This window comes from Bombina bombina, chromosome 1, assembly GCF_027579735.1.
Source record: "Bombina bombina isolate aBomBom1 chromosome 1, aBomBom1.pri, whole genome shotgun sequence".
NCBI classification, from domain to species: Eukaryota; Metazoa; Chordata; class Amphibia; order Anura; family Bombinatoridae; genus Bombina; species Bombina bombina.
This window is the reverse complement of record NC_069499.1, coordinates 888,677,755-888,697,416: the sequence shown is the minus strand read 5'-3', so window position 1 is coordinate 888,697,416 and position 19,662 is coordinate 888,677,755. Positions and strand designations below refer to the sequence as shown.

General features: G+C 38.8%; 1 protein-coding gene across 2 annotated transcripts in view; it reads right to left on the bottom strand.

Annotated features, from left to right (window-relative positions):
- Positions 1-19,449, bottom strand: part of HEATR3 (HEAT repeat containing 3) — a 369,897-nt gene extending 350,448 nt beyond the window's left edge. For both annotated transcript variants that reach the window (XM_053699553.1, XM_053699552.1), the window contains exons 1-3: positions 19,283-19,449; positions 9,244-9,416; positions 8,957-9,044 (exon numbers count right to left, since the gene is read on the bottom strand). In XM_053699553.1, the coding sequence (XP_053555528.1) occupies positions 8,957-9,044; positions 9,244-9,416; positions 19,283-19,414 (393 nt within the window). In that variant the 5' untranslated portion in view covers positions 19,415-19,449. The remainder of the gene's footprint in view (positions 1-8,956; positions 9,045-9,243; positions 9,417-19,282) is intronic.
- Between the last annotated feature and the right edge of the window lie 213 nt (positions 19,450-19,662).

Sequence of the window (19,662 nt, the reverse complement as noted above, 5' to 3'; positions counted from 1 at the left end):
CAGATGAATTTTTAAATGAACATCATCATTCTGATACTGATAATGGTTCTTCTGGTTCAGAGGTTTCTGTCTCAGAGGTTGATGCTGATAAATCTTTGTATTTGTTCAAGATGGAATTTATTCGTTCTTTACTTAAAGAAGTGTTATTTGCATTAGAAATAGAGGATTCTGGTCCTCTTGATACTAAATGTAAACGTTTAAATAAGGTTTTTAAATCTCCTGTAGTTATTCCAGAAGTGTTTTATCTCCCTGATGCTATTTCTGAAGTAATTTCCAGGGAATGGAATAATTTGGGTAATTTATTTACTCCTTCTAGACGTTTAAGCAAATTATATCCTGTGCCATCTGACAGATTAGAGTTTTTTGGGACAAAAATCCCTAAGGTTATGGGGCTGTCTCTACTCCTGCTAATGTACTACTATTCCTACGGCAGATAGTACTTGATTTAAGGATCCTTTAGATAGGAAAATTGAAATCCTTTCTAAGAAAAGCTTCCTTATGTTCAGGTAATCTTCTTAGACCTGCTATATTTTTAGCGGATGTTGCTGCAGCTTCAACTTTTTGGTTAGAAGCTTTAGCGCAACAAGTAACAGATCATAATTTTATAGCATTATTATTCTATAACATGCTAATAATTTTATTGGTGATACCATCTTTTGATATCATTAGAGTTGATGTCAGGTATATGTCTCTAGCTATTTTAGCTAGAAAAGCTTTATGGATTAAACTTGGAATGCTGACATGTCTTCTAAGTCAACTTTGCTTTCCCTTTCTTTCCAGGATAAATAATCATTTTCGTTCCTTTCCTCACAACAAGGAACAAAAGCCTGATCCTTCATCCTCAGGAGCGGTATCAGTTTGGAAACTATTTCCAGTTTGGAATATATCCAAGCCTTATAGAAACCTATAGCCAGCTCCTAAGTACCTATGAAGGCGCGGCCCTTATTCCAGCTCAGCTGGTATGGGGCAGATTACGTTTTCTTCAAAGAAATTTGGATCAATTCCGTTCTTAATCTCTGGTTTCAGAAACATTGTTTCAGAAAGGTACAGAATTGGCTTCAAGTTAAGGCCTCCTGCCAAGAGATTCTTTTCTTCCCGTGTCCCAGTTAACACAGCAAAGGCTCAGCATTTCTGAAATGTGTTTCAGATCTAGAGTTGGCTGGAGTATTTATGCCAGTTCCAGTTCTGGAACAGGGGCTGGGGTTTTATTTTATTTTATCTCTTCATTGTACCAAAGAAGGTCAATTCCTTCAGACCAGTTCCGGATCTATCATTATTGAATCGTTATGTTAGGATACCAACATTCAAGATGGTTACTGTAGGACTATCCTGCCTTTTGTTTGGCAAGGGCATTATATGTCTACAATAGATTTACAGGATGTGTATCTGCATATTCCGATTCATCCAGATCACTTTTAGTGTCTGAGATTCTCTTTTTAGACAAGCATTACCAGTTTTGTGGCTCTACCGTTTGGCCTAGCCTCAGTTCCAAGAATTTTTTTCAAGGTTCTCGGTGCCCTTCTTTCTGTAATCAGAGAATAGGGTTTTGGTATTTCCTTATTTGGACGATATCTTGGTACTTGCTCAGTCTTCTCATTTTCGAAGAATCTCATACGAATCGACTTGTGTTGTTTCTTCAAGTTCATGGTTGGAGGATCAATTTACCAATCAGTTCATTGATTCCTCAGACAAGGGTAACCTTTTTAGGTTTCTAGATAAATTCAGCGTCTATGACTCTGTCCTTGTCAGACAGGAGAAGTTTAACATTGATATCAGCTTGTCAAAACCTTCAGTCACAATCATTCCCTTTGGTAGCCTTATGCATGGAAATGTTGGGTCTTAGGACTGCCGCATCAGATGCGATCTCCTTTGCTCGTTTTCACATGCGACCTCTTCAGCTCTGTATGCTGAACCAATGGTGCAGGGATTACTCAAAGATATCTCAATTAATATCTTTAAACCGATTTTACGACACTCTCTGACATGGTGGACAGATCACTATCGTTTAGTTCAGGGGGCTTCTTTGTTCTTCCGACCTGGACTATAATCTCAACAGATGCAAGTCTTACAGGTTGGGGAGCTGTGTGGGGGGTATCTGACGGCACAAGGGGTTTGGGAATCTCAGGAGGTGAGATTTCCGATCAATATTTTGGAACTCCGTGCAATTTTCAGAGCTCTTCAGTCTTGGCCTCTTCTGAAGAGAGAGTTGTTCATTTGTTTTCAGATAGACAATGTCACAACTGTGGCATACATCAATCATCAAGGAGGGACTCACAGTCCTCTGGCTATGAAAGAAGTATCTCGAATTTTGGTTTGGGCGGAATCCAGCTCCTGTCTAATCTCTGCGGTTCATATCCCAGGTATGGACAATTGGAAAGCGGATTATCTCAGTCGCCAAACGTTGCATCCGGGCGAATGGTCTCTTCACCCAGAGGTATTTCTTCAGATTGTTCAATGTGGGAACTTCCAGAAATAGATCTGATGGCTTCTCATCTAAACAAGAAACTTCCCAGGTATCTGTCTAGATCCCGGGATCCTCAGGCGGAGGCAGTGGATGCATTATCTCTTCCTTGGAAGTATCATCCTGTCTATATCTTTCCGCCTCTAGTTCTTCTTCCAAGAGTAATCTCCAAGATTCTGAAGGAATGCTCGTTTGTTCTGCTGGTAGCTCCAGCATGGCCTCACAGGTTTTGGTATGCGGATCTTGTCCGGATGGCCTCTTGCCAACCGTGGACTCTTCCGTTAAGACCAGACCTTTTGTCTCAAGGTCCTTTTTTCCATCAGGATCTGAAATCCTTAAATTTAAAGGTATGGAGATTGAACGCTTGATTCTTGGTCAAAGAGGTTTCTTTGACTCTGTGATTAATACTATGTTACAGGCTCGTAAATCTGTATCCAGAGAGATATATTATAGAGTCTGGAAGACTTGTATTTCTTGGTGTCTTTCTCATCATTTTTCTTGGCATTCTTTTAGAATACCGAGAATATTACAGTTTCTTCAGGATGGTTTAGATAAGGGTTTGTCCGCAAGTTCCTTGAAAGGTCAAATCTCTGCTCTTTCTGTTCTTTTTCACAAAAAGATTGCTATTCTTCCTGATATTCATTGTTTTGTACAAGCTTTGGTTCGTATAAAGCCTGTCATTAAGTCAATTTCTCCTCCTTGGAGTTTGAATTTGGTTCTGGGGGCTCTTCTAGCTCCTCCATTTGAACCTATGCATTCATTGGATATTAAATTACTTTCTAGGAAAGTTTTGTTCCTTTTGGCCATCTCTTCTGCCAGAAGAGTTTCTGAATTATCTGCTCTTTCTTGTGAGTCTCCTTTTCTGATTTTTCATCAGGATAAGGCGGTGTTGCGAACTTCTTTTGAATTTTTACCTAAGTTGTGAATTCCAACAACATTAGTAGAGACATTGTGGTTCCTTCATTATGTCCTAATCCTAAGAATTCTAAGGAGAAATCGTTGCATTCTTTGGATGTTGTTAGAGCTTTGAAATATTATGTTGAAGCTACTAAGTCTTTCCGAAAGACTTCTAGTTTATTTGTTATCTTTCCGGTTTTAGAAAGGCCAGAAAACTTCTGCCATTTCTTTGGCATCTTGGTTGAAATCTTTAATTCATCTTGCCTATGTTGAGTCGGGTAAGACTCCGCCTCATAGGATTACAGCTCATTCTACTAGGTCAGTTTCTACTTCCTGGGCGTTTAGGAATGAAGCTTCGGTTGATCAAATTTGCAAAGCGGCAACTTGGTCCTCTTTGCATACTTTTACCAAATTCTACCATTTTGTTGTATTTTCTTCTTCTGAAGCAGTTTTTGGTAGAAAAGTACTTCAGGCAGCAGTTTCAGTTTGAATCTTCTGCTTATGTTTTTCATTAAACTTTATATTGGGTGTGGATTATTTTCAGCAGGAATTGGCTGTCTTTATTTTATCCCTCCCTCTCTAGTGACTCTTGTGTGGAAAGATCCACATCTTGGGTAGTCATTATCCCATACGTCACTAGCTCATGGACTCTTGCTAATTACATGAAAGAAAACATAATTTATGTAAGAACTTACCTGATAAATTAATTTCTTTCATATTAGCAAGAGTCCATGAGGCCCGCCCTTTTTTTGTGGTGGTTATGATTTTTTTGTATAAAGCACAATTATTCCAATTCCTTATTTTATATGCTTTCGCACTTTTTTCTTATCACCCCACTTCTTGGCTATTCGTTAAACTGAATTGTGGGTGTGGTGAGGGGTGTATTTATAGGCATTTTAAGGTTTGGGAAACTTTGCCCCTCCTGGTAGGAATGTATATCCCATACGTCACTAGCTCATGGACTCTTGCTAATATGAAAGAAATGAATTTATCAGGTAAGTTCTTACATAAATTATGTTTTTATGTTATGTACATAATTATTAGATGTCGATATAATTGTTTCTCCTGTTTTGCAGTGTGCGCACACATTACAATATCTGCCACACCGAAAAAAAAGCCCTTTCTTGCCAGCCATGTCTCTTTAGTTTTGGATTCAGAATTATAGACATAGTTAATCAGATGGCTTCCAATAGTGTATGCTTTTTTTTAGGGATAAATTTTATGCCCCTGTCCAAGATGGCTTTGCAATCCTGGTCAAGGGTCAATATTTCAAGATTCCTACTTATTATGCCTTTGATGTTACCAAACTGGTTACTAAACTGAGTAATAAATTTTACATCTTCTGCCAAGATCTGTTTATTTTTTCCTTTTTTATTTCTTAGTAGTTTATTCCTATCCATTATCTCTAACCTGTTGTCTAAGTGACTGTAAAGTTTCTCTTTTATAGCCTCTTTGTTCCAATATGTTGGTTAGATCTAGGGAATGTTTGTCATATTTATGTATATCTGTACATATTAGTCTTATTCTAATTAGTTGTCCCTTTGGAATGCCTATCTTTAGATGTTTAGAATGGCAGGAGTCTGCACTGAATTGTATTTCCTGCAATTCTCTTTCTGTACAATTCAGTAAGTATCTTTGTTTCCTCTCCTTTTAGTTGGATGTCAAGATACTCAATAGAATGTTTACTAAATTGATGGCTAAATTTTAGATTTAAATTATTGTTATTTAAATAACTTACAAAGTTATTTGCCTGTTCTTCTGTTCCTGACCATATAATCAGCAAGTCATCAATGTATTTTAAATACATTTTGATGAAATTGCTAAAAATATTTTCTTCCCCATAGATATAAGTTGACTCATACCAGCCTAAAAACAGATTTGCGTACGAGGGGGCAAATTTAGCCCCCATTGCAGTCCCGCAAATCTGTAGGTAATATCATGAGTCAAACATAAAAAAATTATGTGTGAGTAAGAATCTCAGAACTTCCAGGACAAATTCGATCATATCTTCAGGAAAATCACTTTTTAGCTGTAGATGGTATTTTACTGCCTCCAAACCCAACTCACGGAGGATACAAGAATAGAGTGAAGACACATCTATAGTTAACCAGCTAAAAGATGAATCCCAAGGCTGCTTATCAATTTTATTAATTACATGGGTAGTGTCCTTTACATAACTGGGGATTGTTTGGACAAAAGGTTGGAGTATATTGTCCAACCACTCACTAAGATGTTCACTCATACCCCCAACACCAGATACAATTGGACGGCCCTGTGGGCAGTCCAAGTTTTTGTGGATTTTAGGTACCAGCCTGAAATTAGCTGTTACAGGCTGTTCAACATATAGTCATAAATTTTCTTGTCCAGTATACCTAGGTGCTTTCCCCAGTCTAGTAGATTTTTTAAGTCTTCCTGAAAACTACATAGTGGATTTTTTGGGAGTTTTTTATATGTTGTTACATCTCCAAGTTGTCTGTTTGCTTCCTGGTAATAGTTTGTGGTATTCTGGATAACTATCGACCCACCTTTGTCTGCAGGGGTAATCATAATATTTTTGTTATTTTCCAAAGAATATAAGGCTTCTTTTTGTTTGTGTGTAATATTCGAATTCTGTTTAAATTTGTGTCTGTAATGTGTGGTATTGATCTGTTTGTGTAGTTCCACAAGGTCATGATGTGTTTTTTCTTGGAACATATCTCTCTTCATATGAACAAACTGTTTTTTTATTAACTTTTCCTTGTTCTTTTTATCTTATTCCTACATGCTTTATTAGGTAAATGTAGCAGTTTCTTCCTTTTGACTGTTGAATCTTTTCTTTAATATTAATATGTATCTATTTCTAATAATGGTTAAGTTGTAAAAGTTTTTGTTTCTATTAAGCTTTGCTGTATTGATTCACAGCTTTTGTAGTTTCCATCATTAGTGGTGTTTCTTATATGTACACACTAAGTACAACTAACTGTATATGTCTCTTTTTTCACTTGTGTATGGTATTGAAGTTGTCGAGTGTGGATAAAGTTTTGAGCTAAATATGTCCGAAACTATGTCTGGACGCTGTAAATATTGTGAACTATGAGTTAGTTCAATTTGGCTTGGACATGTCTGTACTCTGTATAACAGCAATACAACGTCAATTGGTTTGTGGGAGTGATTATAGGCAGTACTGGTTATTTAATCCCTGTATGGTCACTTCCCAAACTATCTTTGAGAAAGCGACAACCGGCGTGAAACGCGTCAGATGACGTCACTTGTCTTTCAACCTGTCATGAGTGTTTGTGTTTGCACAGCTCCTGTATGAACTTTTTAAATATTCATTCAATAAATTTTCTATGTGACTTTTAACTGAAGTGGTCTGTGCCTAGTGTCTATACCAGTCAGCAAGTGCTGCTACGAATGTTTACTCATATTAATGAGCCCTAACTACAAGCTCTTTGGGAGTCCTGCCTCTGTTTGAATTTTGTTTACAGCAGCCTTCTAACCCGATATCCTCCACGCCGAGTGCAGGAACTTCGAACTAGCAAGCTAGCTCTACGCTGTGTGGATGACGGCGATCATTCTCCCATGATAAGTGTCCTTTACCTTACTCAACCCTAACTGATATTATATATAAAAACATACATACATATACACACACACACAATTGTATGCAAAAGTTTAGGCACCCCTGACAATTTACATAATTTTCATTTATAATTAATTGGGTGTTTGGATCAGCAATTTTATTTTGATCTATCAAATAACTGAAGGACACAGTAATATTTCAGTAGTGAAATGAGGTTTATTGGATTAACAGAAAATGTGCAATATGCATCAAAACGAAATTATGTGCATAAATTTGGGCACCCTTGTCATTTTGAATACCTGTAACTACCTAGCACTGATTAATTGGAACACACAATTGGTTTGGTGAGACCATTAAGCCTTGAACTTCATAGACAGGTGCATCCAATCATGAGAACAGGTATTTAAGGTGGCCAATTGCAAGTTGTTGTTCTCTTTGGCTCTCCTCTGAAGAGTGGCAACATGGGGGACTCAAAACAACTCTCAAATGACCTGAAAACAAAGATTGTTCAACATTATTCTTTAGGGGAAGGCTACAAAATGCTATAGCAGAGATTTAAGCTGTCAGTGTCCACTGTGAGGAACATAGTGAGGAAATGGAAGACCACAGGCACAGTTCTTGTTAAGGCCAGAAGTGGCAGGCCAAGTAAAATATTGGAGAGGCAAAGGATGGTGAGAACAGTCAAAAACAGCCCACCTCCAAAGACCTACAACATCATCTTGCTGCAGATGGTGTCACTAGGCATCATTCAACAATTCCGCGCACTTTGCACAAGGAGAAGCTGTATGGGAGAGTGACGCGGAAGATGCCTTTTGTGCACACACGCCACAAACAGTTGCAGAGTCGCTTGAGGTATGCAAACGCACATTTGGACAAGCCAACTTCATTTTGGAAGAAGGTGCTGTGGACTGATGAAACAAAGATTGAGTTATTTGGTCATAACAAGGGGGGTTATGCATGGCAGCAAAAGAACACAGAATTCCAAGACAAACACTTGCTACCACAGTAAAATTTGGTGGATGTTCCATCATGCTGTGGGGCTTTGTGGCCAGTGCCGGTACTGGGAATCTTGTTAAAGTTGAGGGTCGCATGGATTCCACTCGATATCAGCAGATACTTGAGAATAATGTTGAGGAAACAGTCACAAAGTTGAAGTTACACCGGGGCTGGATATTTCAACAAGACAACGACCCAAAACACTGCTCAAAATCTAATCTGGCATTTATGCAGAGGAACAAGTAAAATGTTCTGGAATGGCCATCCCAGTCCCCAGACCTAAATATCATTGAAAATCTGTGGGGTGATTTGAAGCGGGCTGTCCAAGCTCAGCAACCACCAAACCGGAGATGTTTTGCAAGGAGGAATGGTCCAGAATACCTTCATCCAGGATCCAGACACTCATTACAGGCTAAAGGAAGCATCTAGAGGCTGTTATTTCTGCTAAAGGAGGCTCTACTAAATATTGATGCAATATTTCTGTTTGGGTGCCCAAATGTATGCACCTGCCAAATTTCATTTTGATGCATATTGCACATTTTCTGTTAATCCAATAAACCTCATTTCACTACTGAAATATTACTGTGTCCTTCAGTTATTTGATAGATTAAAATGAAATTGCTGATCCAAACACCCAATTATTTATAAATGAAAATCATGGAAATTGTCAGAGGTGCCTAAACTTTTGCATACACCTGTATATGTAAAAGAAGGTTTTCGGATTGGTTAGCAACAGCCATTTCATTCTGGAAAACAGGAAAGCCATAGAAAAAATAATCATACTCCACTAGAAAAAAATCAAAAACAAAACTACATTGTTCATTGCAAAATGCTTCTCAGATATAAAGCTGCATTAGACCATGACTTAATTGTTTGGTACCCGCATAAGGCCTGATTATATTTACAAATTTTTTGTAGTTCTATCTTAAATAAAGAAATTCAAATTAAAGCCATAATTATTTGTTGAAGTATTTCCATGTGTGTTAAACCATTTCAACTTGACAGGTAAGATTATTTCCAAAATTGCAAAAATGACCAACCTCTCGCAACACAGCCACAAGGGGCGTCATTATGTCCTTGGATACCATGTCGTCACATACTTCAAAGCCTCCACAAGCGCTTAGATTCCTTAAAGAAAATGTGATTTCAATCATTGGTGCAAAATAAAGTGCATTGACGTTTCCACATAAAATATATACATATTAACAGTCAGGAAAACAAAACACTAGCCATTAAAGAAAAAGGTGCATTAAATGTTGAAGACAGGAAAATAAACACATCCAGCTAATAGGAATTTCCAAATAAAGAATTACAATTTAAGAATTACCGTAAAGCCCCAGCTGCTGTTTCACGAACAGATAGGCACTTATCAAGCAGCAGTGGCCCAAGACATCTCACAGCATCTCTTTTAAGGAAGGATGGGATGACTTGCTTCTGCTGGACCAGCTTAGAGATGTTAGCACAAGCAAACTCCCTGACTTCAGGGCAAGGGCTCTGCAACTGTGGTGAGAAAGAGCATTACTGTTTATGCAGCTCTTAAAGTGAAGGTCAATTTTGACAAATTAGAGCCCGGTTTTTAATAATCCTATTAAAAACAAGGGCACTTTTATTCATCAAATTTGACATTTCAAGCGTTTTCTTCAGAAACGTACCTTTTAATCCTGAGAGCCGCTGCAGCACTTCCTCTGCCCGTCGCAAGCCCAAAATGACGATTCCACTTCATCCAATCACGGCGTTCCCTCAGGCCATGGGAACGTAGTGATTGGAGGAAGCCGGATTCGTCATTTCTGATGTAAGCAGAGGCTTGCGGCGGCCAGGGGAAATCAATGGAGCAGCTTTCAGGATTAAAAAGCTAAGTTTCTGAAGAAAACGCTTGAAATGTCAAATTTGATGAATAAAAGTGCCCTTATTTTTAATAGGATTATTAAAAACCGGGCACTAATTTGTCAAAATTGACCTTCACTTCAACACAAACAAGGTGATAGCTGGACACACTGAACCTTTAAACCAACTCTAACCATTACATTGTGGCTCTCTCACTACTTTACACACATTAAAAGGGACAGTCTACATCAGGATTTTTATTGTTTAAAAAGATAGATAATCCCTTTATTACCCAGTCCCGCATAACCAACACAGTTATATTAATTTATGTTTTACTTCTGATTACCTTGTATCTAAGCCTCTGCAGACTGCCCCCTTATCTCAGTGCTTTTGATAGACATGCAGTTTAGCCAATCAGTGGCAACTCCTAAATTACTTTACGAGAGTGAGCATATTGTTACATATATATGAACTAGTACTGTCTAACTGTGAAAAACTTAAAATGCTCTGAGCTAAGAGGCGGTTTTCAACGGTTTAGAAATCAGGTTTGAGCCTACCTAGGTTTAGCTTTTCAAAAAATACCACCAAGGGAACAAAGCAAATTTAATGATAAAAGTAATTGGGAAAGTTGTTTAAAATTGTATGCTCTGAATCATTAAAGTTTAATTTTGACTAGACTGTCCCTTTAAGCCAGGAATATAAATATTTGATCCAACAAGACAAATAATTCCACAATGTTCTCTCTTAACCTGTTTCTAACTCGGTCTCCTCCACTGCTCTTATATACATGTTAAAATTTGTGCTAAACTGTGTACACAAGAGCTGCCTTATTCAGTTCTCCACCCACTATTCCCTAAACTAACTTGTCAGTAAAACAAAAATAAAAGTTGCCTGTATTCTGAATACTCAGAAAGGTTTTAAGATATTTCTAGATTCCATAAAAGTATGATAGGGTGTATGATAGCCTGAGTGCACATCCACCGCTGCCAAATAGCAGCCAAGCCCCAAATGCTGTCAAACGCATAATCCAGACACAGCTGCTGACACAGTCCTAACACTTTTAGTCCTGCTTCTAGCACTTGCATCATTCTGAGTCCTTTAAACTGTTCTCTCACCCCTGGCACATTTCTAGATACATTCAAGCATGCGTCAATCATACCAATAAAAAAAAGCCCTCGCTTGACCCTTCCACCCCTTCTAACTATCGACCGGTCTCCTTACTTACCTTTGCTTCAAAATTAATGGAATGACTGGTCTACAATCGGCTAACTCAATTTCTCACAACTAACTCCTTACTTGATCCACTACAATCTGGTTTCTGCCCTAAACACTCAACAGAAACTGCTCTTGCTAAAGTAACAAATGACCTGTTATCAGCTAAAGCAAAAGGCCACTACTCCTTACTAATTCTTCTTGACCTATCCGCTGCTTTTGACACAGTCGACCATTCTCTCCTCCTAAAAATACTACATTCATTTGGCATCTGAGACACAGCCCTCTCCTGGTTTGCCTCATATCTCTCAAACCACTCGTTTTCAGTTTCCTTTAACAACATATCTTGCGATCCTATGCCTCTCTCAGTTGGAGTACTGCAAGGCTCTGTCTTGGGCCCCTTGCTTTTCTCTCTCTATAAATCCTCCCTTGGAAAACTTATAGCCTCCTTTGGATTCCAGTACCACTTATATGCTGATGATACCCAAATCTATATTTCCTCTCCTGATATCTCTCCCTCTTTACTCAACCAGATTTCCAACTGCCTCTCTGCAATTTACTCTTGAAAGTCTTCACACTACCTGCAACTCAATCTGTCCAAAACTGAGCTGCTTCTTATTCCCCCCTTTTCGAGACATCCAACGCCTGACATTTCTCTGACAGTTGGAGACTGTATTCTAAACACCCCACCCCAGGTAACCTCTGACCTACGTCTCTCTACTCCTGTTATTGCTACGTCCCACTCCTGCCTCCAAGACTTTGCATGTGCTGCTCCTGTCCTCTGGAGATCTCTACCCCGCTCCATAAGACTGTCTCCAACCTTGTATAGCTTCAGACACTCCTTGAAAACCCACCTATTCAAAGAAGCGTACCATATATCTCCTCCATACCTTATACGAACCAAACTAATACATGAACTGCCTGACTCACTACTGCAACTACAACTGATGTAACAGGCTACCCCAACCTTATGTCTCTGCACCCTAAACCTGTAGACGTGAGCTCTCCGGAGCAGGGCCCTCTTCCTCCTGTACTAGATTTGTTTAGTTTTATGTACTGTATTTTTAGCAAAAACCCAGCGTTACAGAATTTGGCGGTGCTATACAAATAAATAACAACAACAACTAAGCCTCCCACCCCAACTGCTTTCAAATAAGCTGTCAAATTCTAGTTGCAGCAAAATAGACAGACCAGCCCAGCTGCTGCCAAATGTGCAGTCTAAGCCCCAACCTAGTCAACTTACACAGTTCTGCCTAATAATCAGACCTGTTTTCAAGTACACAATGCAGTTAACCCTCCCCAATCTGCTGCCAATTACACAGTCCACCAAATACCCAGTTCTCCAAACACTCAGTCCTCCTCCTAGTCCTGCTTAAAGGGACACAGTCTACACCAGAATTTTTATTGTTTAAAAAGTTAATCCCTTTATTACCCATTACCCAGTTTTGCATTACCAACACAGTTAAATTAATATATGTGTTTTACCTCTGTGACTACCTTGTATCTAAGATCTGCAGACTGCCCTTCTATCTCAGTGCTTTTGACAGACATGCAGTTTAGCCAACCAGTGCAGACTCCTAAATAACTCCACGGGAGTGAGCAAATTGTTATCTACAGATGACACTCAGAAAATTTGAATATCGTGCAAAAGTTCATTTATTTCACTAATGCAACTTAAAAAGTGGAACTAATATATGAAATAGACTTATTACATGCAAAGTAAGATAGTATGAGCCTTTAAATGGTCTCTCAGTCTGGTAAAGTAGGAATCACAATCCTGGGAAAGACTGCTGACCTGACAGTTGTGCAGAAAACCATCATTGACACCCTCCATAAGGAGGGAAAGCCTCAAAAAGGTAATTGCAAAAGAAGTTGGATGTTCCTAAAGTGCTATATCAAAGCACATTCATAGAAAGTTATGTGGGAGGGAAAAGTGTGGAAGAAAAAGGTGCACAAGCAGCAGGGATGACCGCAGCCTGGAGAGGATGGTCAGGAAAAGGCCATTCAAAAATGTTGGGGACTTTCACAAGGAGTGGCCTGAGGCTGGAGTCAGTGCATCAAGAGCCACCACACACTGACGGATCCTGGACATGGGCTTCAAATGTTGTATTCCTCTTGTCAAGCCACTCCTGAACAAACAACGTCAGAAGCGTCTTACCTGGTCCAAAGTCCTCTTTTCTGATGAGAGCTAATTTTGCATCTCATTTGGAAACCAAGGACCCAGAGTATGGAGGAAGAATGGAGAGGCACACACTGCAAGATGTTTGAAGTCCAGTGTGAAGTTTCCACAGTCTGTGTTGATTTGGGGAGCCATGTCATCTGCTGGTGTTGGTCCACTGTGCTTCATTAAAAGGGACAATGAACCCATTTTTTTTCCTTTTAGGATTCAGTTAGAGCATGCAATTCTAAGCAACTTTCTAATTTACTCCTATTATCAATTTTTCTTCGTTCTCTTGTTATCTTTATTTGAAAAAGAAAGTCCAGAACCTTGGACAGCACTTGTTTATTGGTGGATGAATGTATCCACCAATCAGGAAGAACAACCCAGGTTGTTCACCAAAATGGGCTGGCATCTAAACTTACATTCTTACTTTTCAAATAAAGATACCAAGAGAATGAAGAACATTTGCTAAAAGGAGTAAATTAGAAAGCTGCTTAAAATTGCATGCTCTATCTGAATCACTAAAGAAAAAAAATTTGTGTTCAGTGTCCCTTTAAGTCCAGGATCAACGCAGCCGTCTACCAGGAGATTTTTGAGCACTTCATGCTTCCTTCCGCAGACGAGCTCTATGGGGATGCTGACTTCATTTTCCAGCAGGACTTGGCACCTGCCCACACTGCCAAAAGCACCAAAACCTGGTTCAATGACCGTGGGATTACTGTGCTTGATTGGCCAGCAAACTCGCCTGACCTGAACCCCATAGAGAATCTATGGGGCATTGCCAAGAGAAAGATGAGACATGAGACAATAAAAAAAGCCCTCGCTTGACCCTTCCACCCCTTCTAACTATCGACCGGTCTCCTTACTTGCCTTTGCTTCAAAATTAATGGAATGACTGGTCTACAATCGGCTAACTCAATTTCTCACAACTAACTCCTTACTTGATCCACTACAATCTGGTTTCTGCCCTAAACACTCAACAGAAACTGCTCTTGCTAAAGTAACAAATGACCTGTTATCAGCTAAAGCAAAAGGCCACTACTCCTTACTAATTCTTCTTGACCTATCCGCTGCTTTTGACACAGTCGACCATTCTCTCCTCCTAAAAATACTACATTCATTTGGCATCTGAGACACAGCCCTCTCCTGGTTTGCCTCATATCTCTCAAACCACTCGTTTTCAGTTTCCTTTAACAACATATCTTGCGATCCTATGCCTCTCTCAGTTGGAATACCGCAAGGGCAAGGCTCTGTCTTGGGCCCCTTGCTTTTCTCTCTCTATAAATCCTCCCTTGGAAAACTTATAGCCTCCTTTGGATTCCAGTACCACTTATATGCTGATGATACCCAAATCTATATTTCCTCTCCTGATATCTCTCCCTCTTTACTCAACCAGATTTCCAACTGCCTCTCTGCAATTTACTCTTGAAAGTCTTCACACTACCTGCAACTCAATCTCAATTTATCATTTTACAGAAAACTTCCTAACACTGACACTTTAATAAATCCCTCCACTATATTTATATATTTATCTCAAGATATTTATCAGACTGTTGCTCAGAAGGCAACGATACAGTTACCCTAACCCAGACTCTGCATTATGTTTATGTGGCATATTATTACTGTATGTTTATTTTGCAGTGAGCTGTGCTAACACTGATCTTCATTTGGTGGACCGTAGAAGTAATTATTACCACATGGAGATCGGTGTTAGCTCAGCTCACTGCAAAATAAACATTGGGGATCCGATCATTATCATTGTGTAGCGGTAGTGTTAATTTCAAGTCAGCCTAGCCAGGAAAATATTACTAAAAATAATAATATTTTCCTGGCTAGGCTGACTTGAAATTAACGCTACCACTACACAATGATGATGAATGTAACGCTACCGCTTCCCAGCAGTACCAAGCTGCCCAGTGCCCTGCTCCTACCTAGTTAAGTCAGTCGGGTCAGCCACCTCCTCCACCGATCCCAATCATCCCACTATGACGGTCATCTTCACGTCACTGGCACTCAAGAGTCTGGCCTGGGAGGAGATCACCTGCGCTGCGCAAGTGCATGACTCAATCCATGTGCGGCTGGCTTCATGTTCCAGTCAAACAGGAAGGCGGGCGGCAGATGAAAAATGGCACGTGACCTTGGCAAAAAGCTGATCACGTTCAAAATAATAATAAAAAAAAAAATTTAAAAATCCATGCCCAAATATTCAGTGACTTGGGACAAATGCCGCCCCCCAAAATCTGCCGCCCTAAGCACCGGGCCTTGTTGGCCTTTGCATTAATACGCCCCTGTATATGTACAATCTTAGTTTTATTGATTGCATGTAATATTGTAATTTTCTGAGATTGTGGATTTGGGGTTTTCATGAGCTGTAAGCCATAATCATCACAATTATGACAAATCACGGCTTGGACTATCTTGCTTTGCATGTAATGAGTCTGTCTCATATTAGTTTCACCTTTTAAGTTGCATTAGTGAAATAAATGAACTTTTGCACAATATTCTAATTTTTCGAGTTTCACCTGTATATGACACACATGAACTAGTACTGTCTGTGAAAAACTTTCAAAATGCTCTGAGCTAAGAGGCGGTTTTTAACGGTTTAGAAATCAGTTTGAGCCTACCTATGTTTAGCTTTTCAAAAATCCCACCAGGGAACAAAGCAAATTTGATAATAAAAGTAAATTGAAAAGTTGTTTAAAATGACATGCCCTATCTGAATCATGAAAGTTTAATTTTGACTAGACTGTCCCTTGGGATGTACTAAAAGGAATGACAAGGGTGAATGACAAAATGGAATGCCCATAGACTTTAATGGGATGTAAAATTAAAAAAAAAAAGTGTTGAAGCAACAAAACTATGAGACATATCAAATAGATATTATTTACCAGATATATTCCCCAGGTACAGTAACATATTCTGAAAGTGAGATTATGTCAGATTATAGCTGCTTTCTATGGAATGACAAGGGTGAATGACAAAATGGAATGCCCATAGACTATAATGGGATTTCATTTAAAAGTGCTATAGCAACAAAACTATGAGACATATCAACTAGATATTTACCAGATATGTTTGGAACGTTTAAGACAAAAACAGAGAAAGAGCGCAAACCACTAAGAGTAAAAGAATTTAATGCAAAATGTGAAATGCAAGTAAAAAATATACGTACAGGAATTAAAAACAACAAAGCATATAGTGCATATCACCACAGAAACTAAGTTGCAGGCCAGATGAGCGTTGACTTGTGCCACTCGGTCCTTACTACAGTCTAAGTGCAACCGGAACGCCGTAAAGACTTGGAGGTGCGGGGCTACTCAAAGTTGTAATAGCCTGTGTCTGGAGATCATGTGAGTACGGTTTCATCTGGATCCAACCTGACTTTGTCAAGAGGTGATGTATCAACAAACCGCTTACTTCCTTTTGAATTCAGCGGGCTGTCAAAGGTCAGGTACGTTGCAGCGTCTGATTGGCTGACTACGTGTCACTTAATGATTGGCTACTGAAGCCAATGAAATCCTCCCAAGTAGCTGTCATAGCGATATGTGATATAATACATAAAGTGCTAAGAAGGCATATACCTAGCTATTGGTCAATACTTATATAGCTATACACATACAAGCATGTATTAAGTAACATTGTAAAAAGGGTACAATGTAAAAAAATTAGTAATATAAAAACATTGCAAAGCAAATAAAACGCTTATGATTGAAAACATTAGAACACGTAAAAAGCTCTCCGGCAGACAAAATACAAACTATCAATAGTTAATGATGTAAGTAGTTGTATACTGTGATATGAGAAAACAATCCAGGATACTAAATTTGAAATCATATCTGCTATCAAAAATGGGTGGTGACTATTATGTGATCTCATAGATGGCTCTGAAAAAATATCAGCTGTAACTGCTAAAAGAGGAGAGAGAAGATATATGGAAACACTACTCCTCTGTGATACAACATGGCGTGTTAAACCAAAGAACGAAAATAGGTGTATGTATTTATGAGAATAGCTGCTAGCTAGACTCCAAAAGCCTATACTGATTATGAAATGAACATTAAAAAGGACACAGTGTAAATAATCCTTACAGTGTGCAGACATGCAATACAAAGTATGTGAGACATAGAGGAATGCTACATATAACTAAGGCGAAAAACCTATGTCAAAGAATCCCCCAAATCCTAATATTCGAATGAGAACACCCAAAGTGCTGCAACATAGTTACATAAAAGCCTGAAGGTCTAAGTCAATATTAAGACCTTTACGATTGACTGTGTTCCAAGTCTGGAGTTCGTGAATCCAGTATGTTTCACTCTGTCGTAGAGTTTTTAATCCATTATTGGAACTATTAAGCGGAATCCAGTCAATGACTGATTTTTAGTCCCGTAGAATTAGCATTATGAAAGTGTCTGAAATGGTCAGGTACACTATAGGTCTCGATTTTGTTTTTGATATTACAGCAATGTTCACTAAATTTAGTTTTAATAAGAGCACTATATGCTTTGTTGTTTTTAATTCCTGTACGTATATTTTTTACTTGCGCTTCACATTTTGTATTAAATACTTTTACCCTTAGAGTGGTTTGCGCTCTCTCTCTCTGTTTTTGTCTTTCAAGTTCCATTTGGGAGGAGGATCACAGTCCTCTCAGTATAATTAGAGCAGCATCCATTGACAGCATTTTCTGAGGCCACCGCTTGGAATTGTCCACACCTCTTTCCAGGGACATATATTAGAAAAAACTTTTTCCTCTGCTTCCATCATATGCAGGCACTTACATACCAACAGGGGTGATATATACTTTTCTGATCTGATTAGAAGTATACAGGTCACTTTGAAGTTTTACCCTATATTCTCTGTATTATATATTGGACGTACAACTACTTTCTATGGTATTTTAATATGTTGGTTCTATATCCGTTGTGAAATACTTTATGTGATAACTGGGAAGTTATATATACTTGTTGCATGTAATCCCATTATAGTCTATGGGCATTCCATTTTGTCATTCCATAGAAAGCAGCTATAATCTGACGTAATCTTACTTTCAGAATATGCTACTGTACCTGGGGAATATATCTGGTAAATATCTAGTCGATATGTCTCATATTTTTGTTGCTATAGTACTAAATGTAATCCTATTATAGTCTATGGCAGGGGTATCAAACTCAATGTATCTGGGGGCCACTGGCCAAGTGTTCTTTGCCCATGGGGGCCGCTTGAACTGAGTAAGTGCTAGATAATACTAGGAACTGGAAGTGACATTTACCCAAGTAGTAGTGCATGGTGGGAGTTGTAGCCCACAACAGACATACACAATTGTCTACATTTATCTTGTGAGTGCCAAGTGAAGTGATCGTTCTGGAACTGTATAACAATGTTAAAAGTGACATTTATCCAAGCAGTGCATGGTGGGAGTCTACACTGGACACTTGTATTTATATTTATCTTGTGAGTGCCTATATAGAACAACAAGTAGTTACACCTCTTAGAACCCTAAAAAAGAATTCACAGTCCAAATTAATGGTTTATCTATTAAACAAGGGAGGGCCATATGAAACTATCTTGGGGGCCTCAAATGGCCCCAGGGCCTGTACTTTGAGACCACTGGTCTATGGGCATTACATTTCGTCATTCACCCTTGTCATTCCATAGAAAACAGCTATAATCTGCCGTAAGATCACTTTCAGAATAAGATACTGTACCTGAGGAACATACCTGGTAAATAGTTACTTAGTTATGTTGTTATAGCAATTTTAACTTTACATCCCATTAATTAAAGTCTTTGGGCATTCTATTTTGTCATTTCTCTTTGTCATTCCTTTTAGTACATCCCCTGTCCCTTTAATACTCAGTCACAACTGCTACCAAATAGTCTTCCTAACACTTGGTTCTCCTCCAATTACTGCTTGATTCTTAGTCCAATAAATTTATACAAAACTCTCCCCATACGTCCATCTTTACTGGGTCCTCTCTCTAAACTTTACCCTTACCTTCATAAACCTCTCACAGACATGTAGTCAGCCTTTCACCTTTAGAATTACCATCCTACAATAACATCCAACGCACTTTACTATCCCTCCTTGCATATCTTTTCTCCGCTTATGATAATATTTCAACATCTATCATTGCCAGCTCTCCACTCATAGTCACAATTATCTTCGTCTCTCACTTTCTGCAGTAGCTCTTCGGCTTGCAAGCTTTCCTCTTCTTCATTCTCTTCGTCCTCAATTGGCGTCTTCATCACAGCTGCGGTTGGGCTAAAGGCTGCTGCTTTAAACCTACGAGCTCGGCTCTTCCCCATGCTGGTTATAAGCACGATCACTAAGGAAGTCTCAACTTTATTAAAACGAACAGCGTAACCTCACATGGGTTCTTTTTTTTTTTTTCTCTCAATCAACTTTATTTAAACGGACAACTTTATTAACACAACACATTCAAATAAAGAATGCTTGGACTTTGCGTGAGTGTACATGTATGTGTGTTTGTGTGTACCTATACATGTGGCTCTGTGAGTACCTATACATGTGGCTGTGTACATGTTAGTACGTT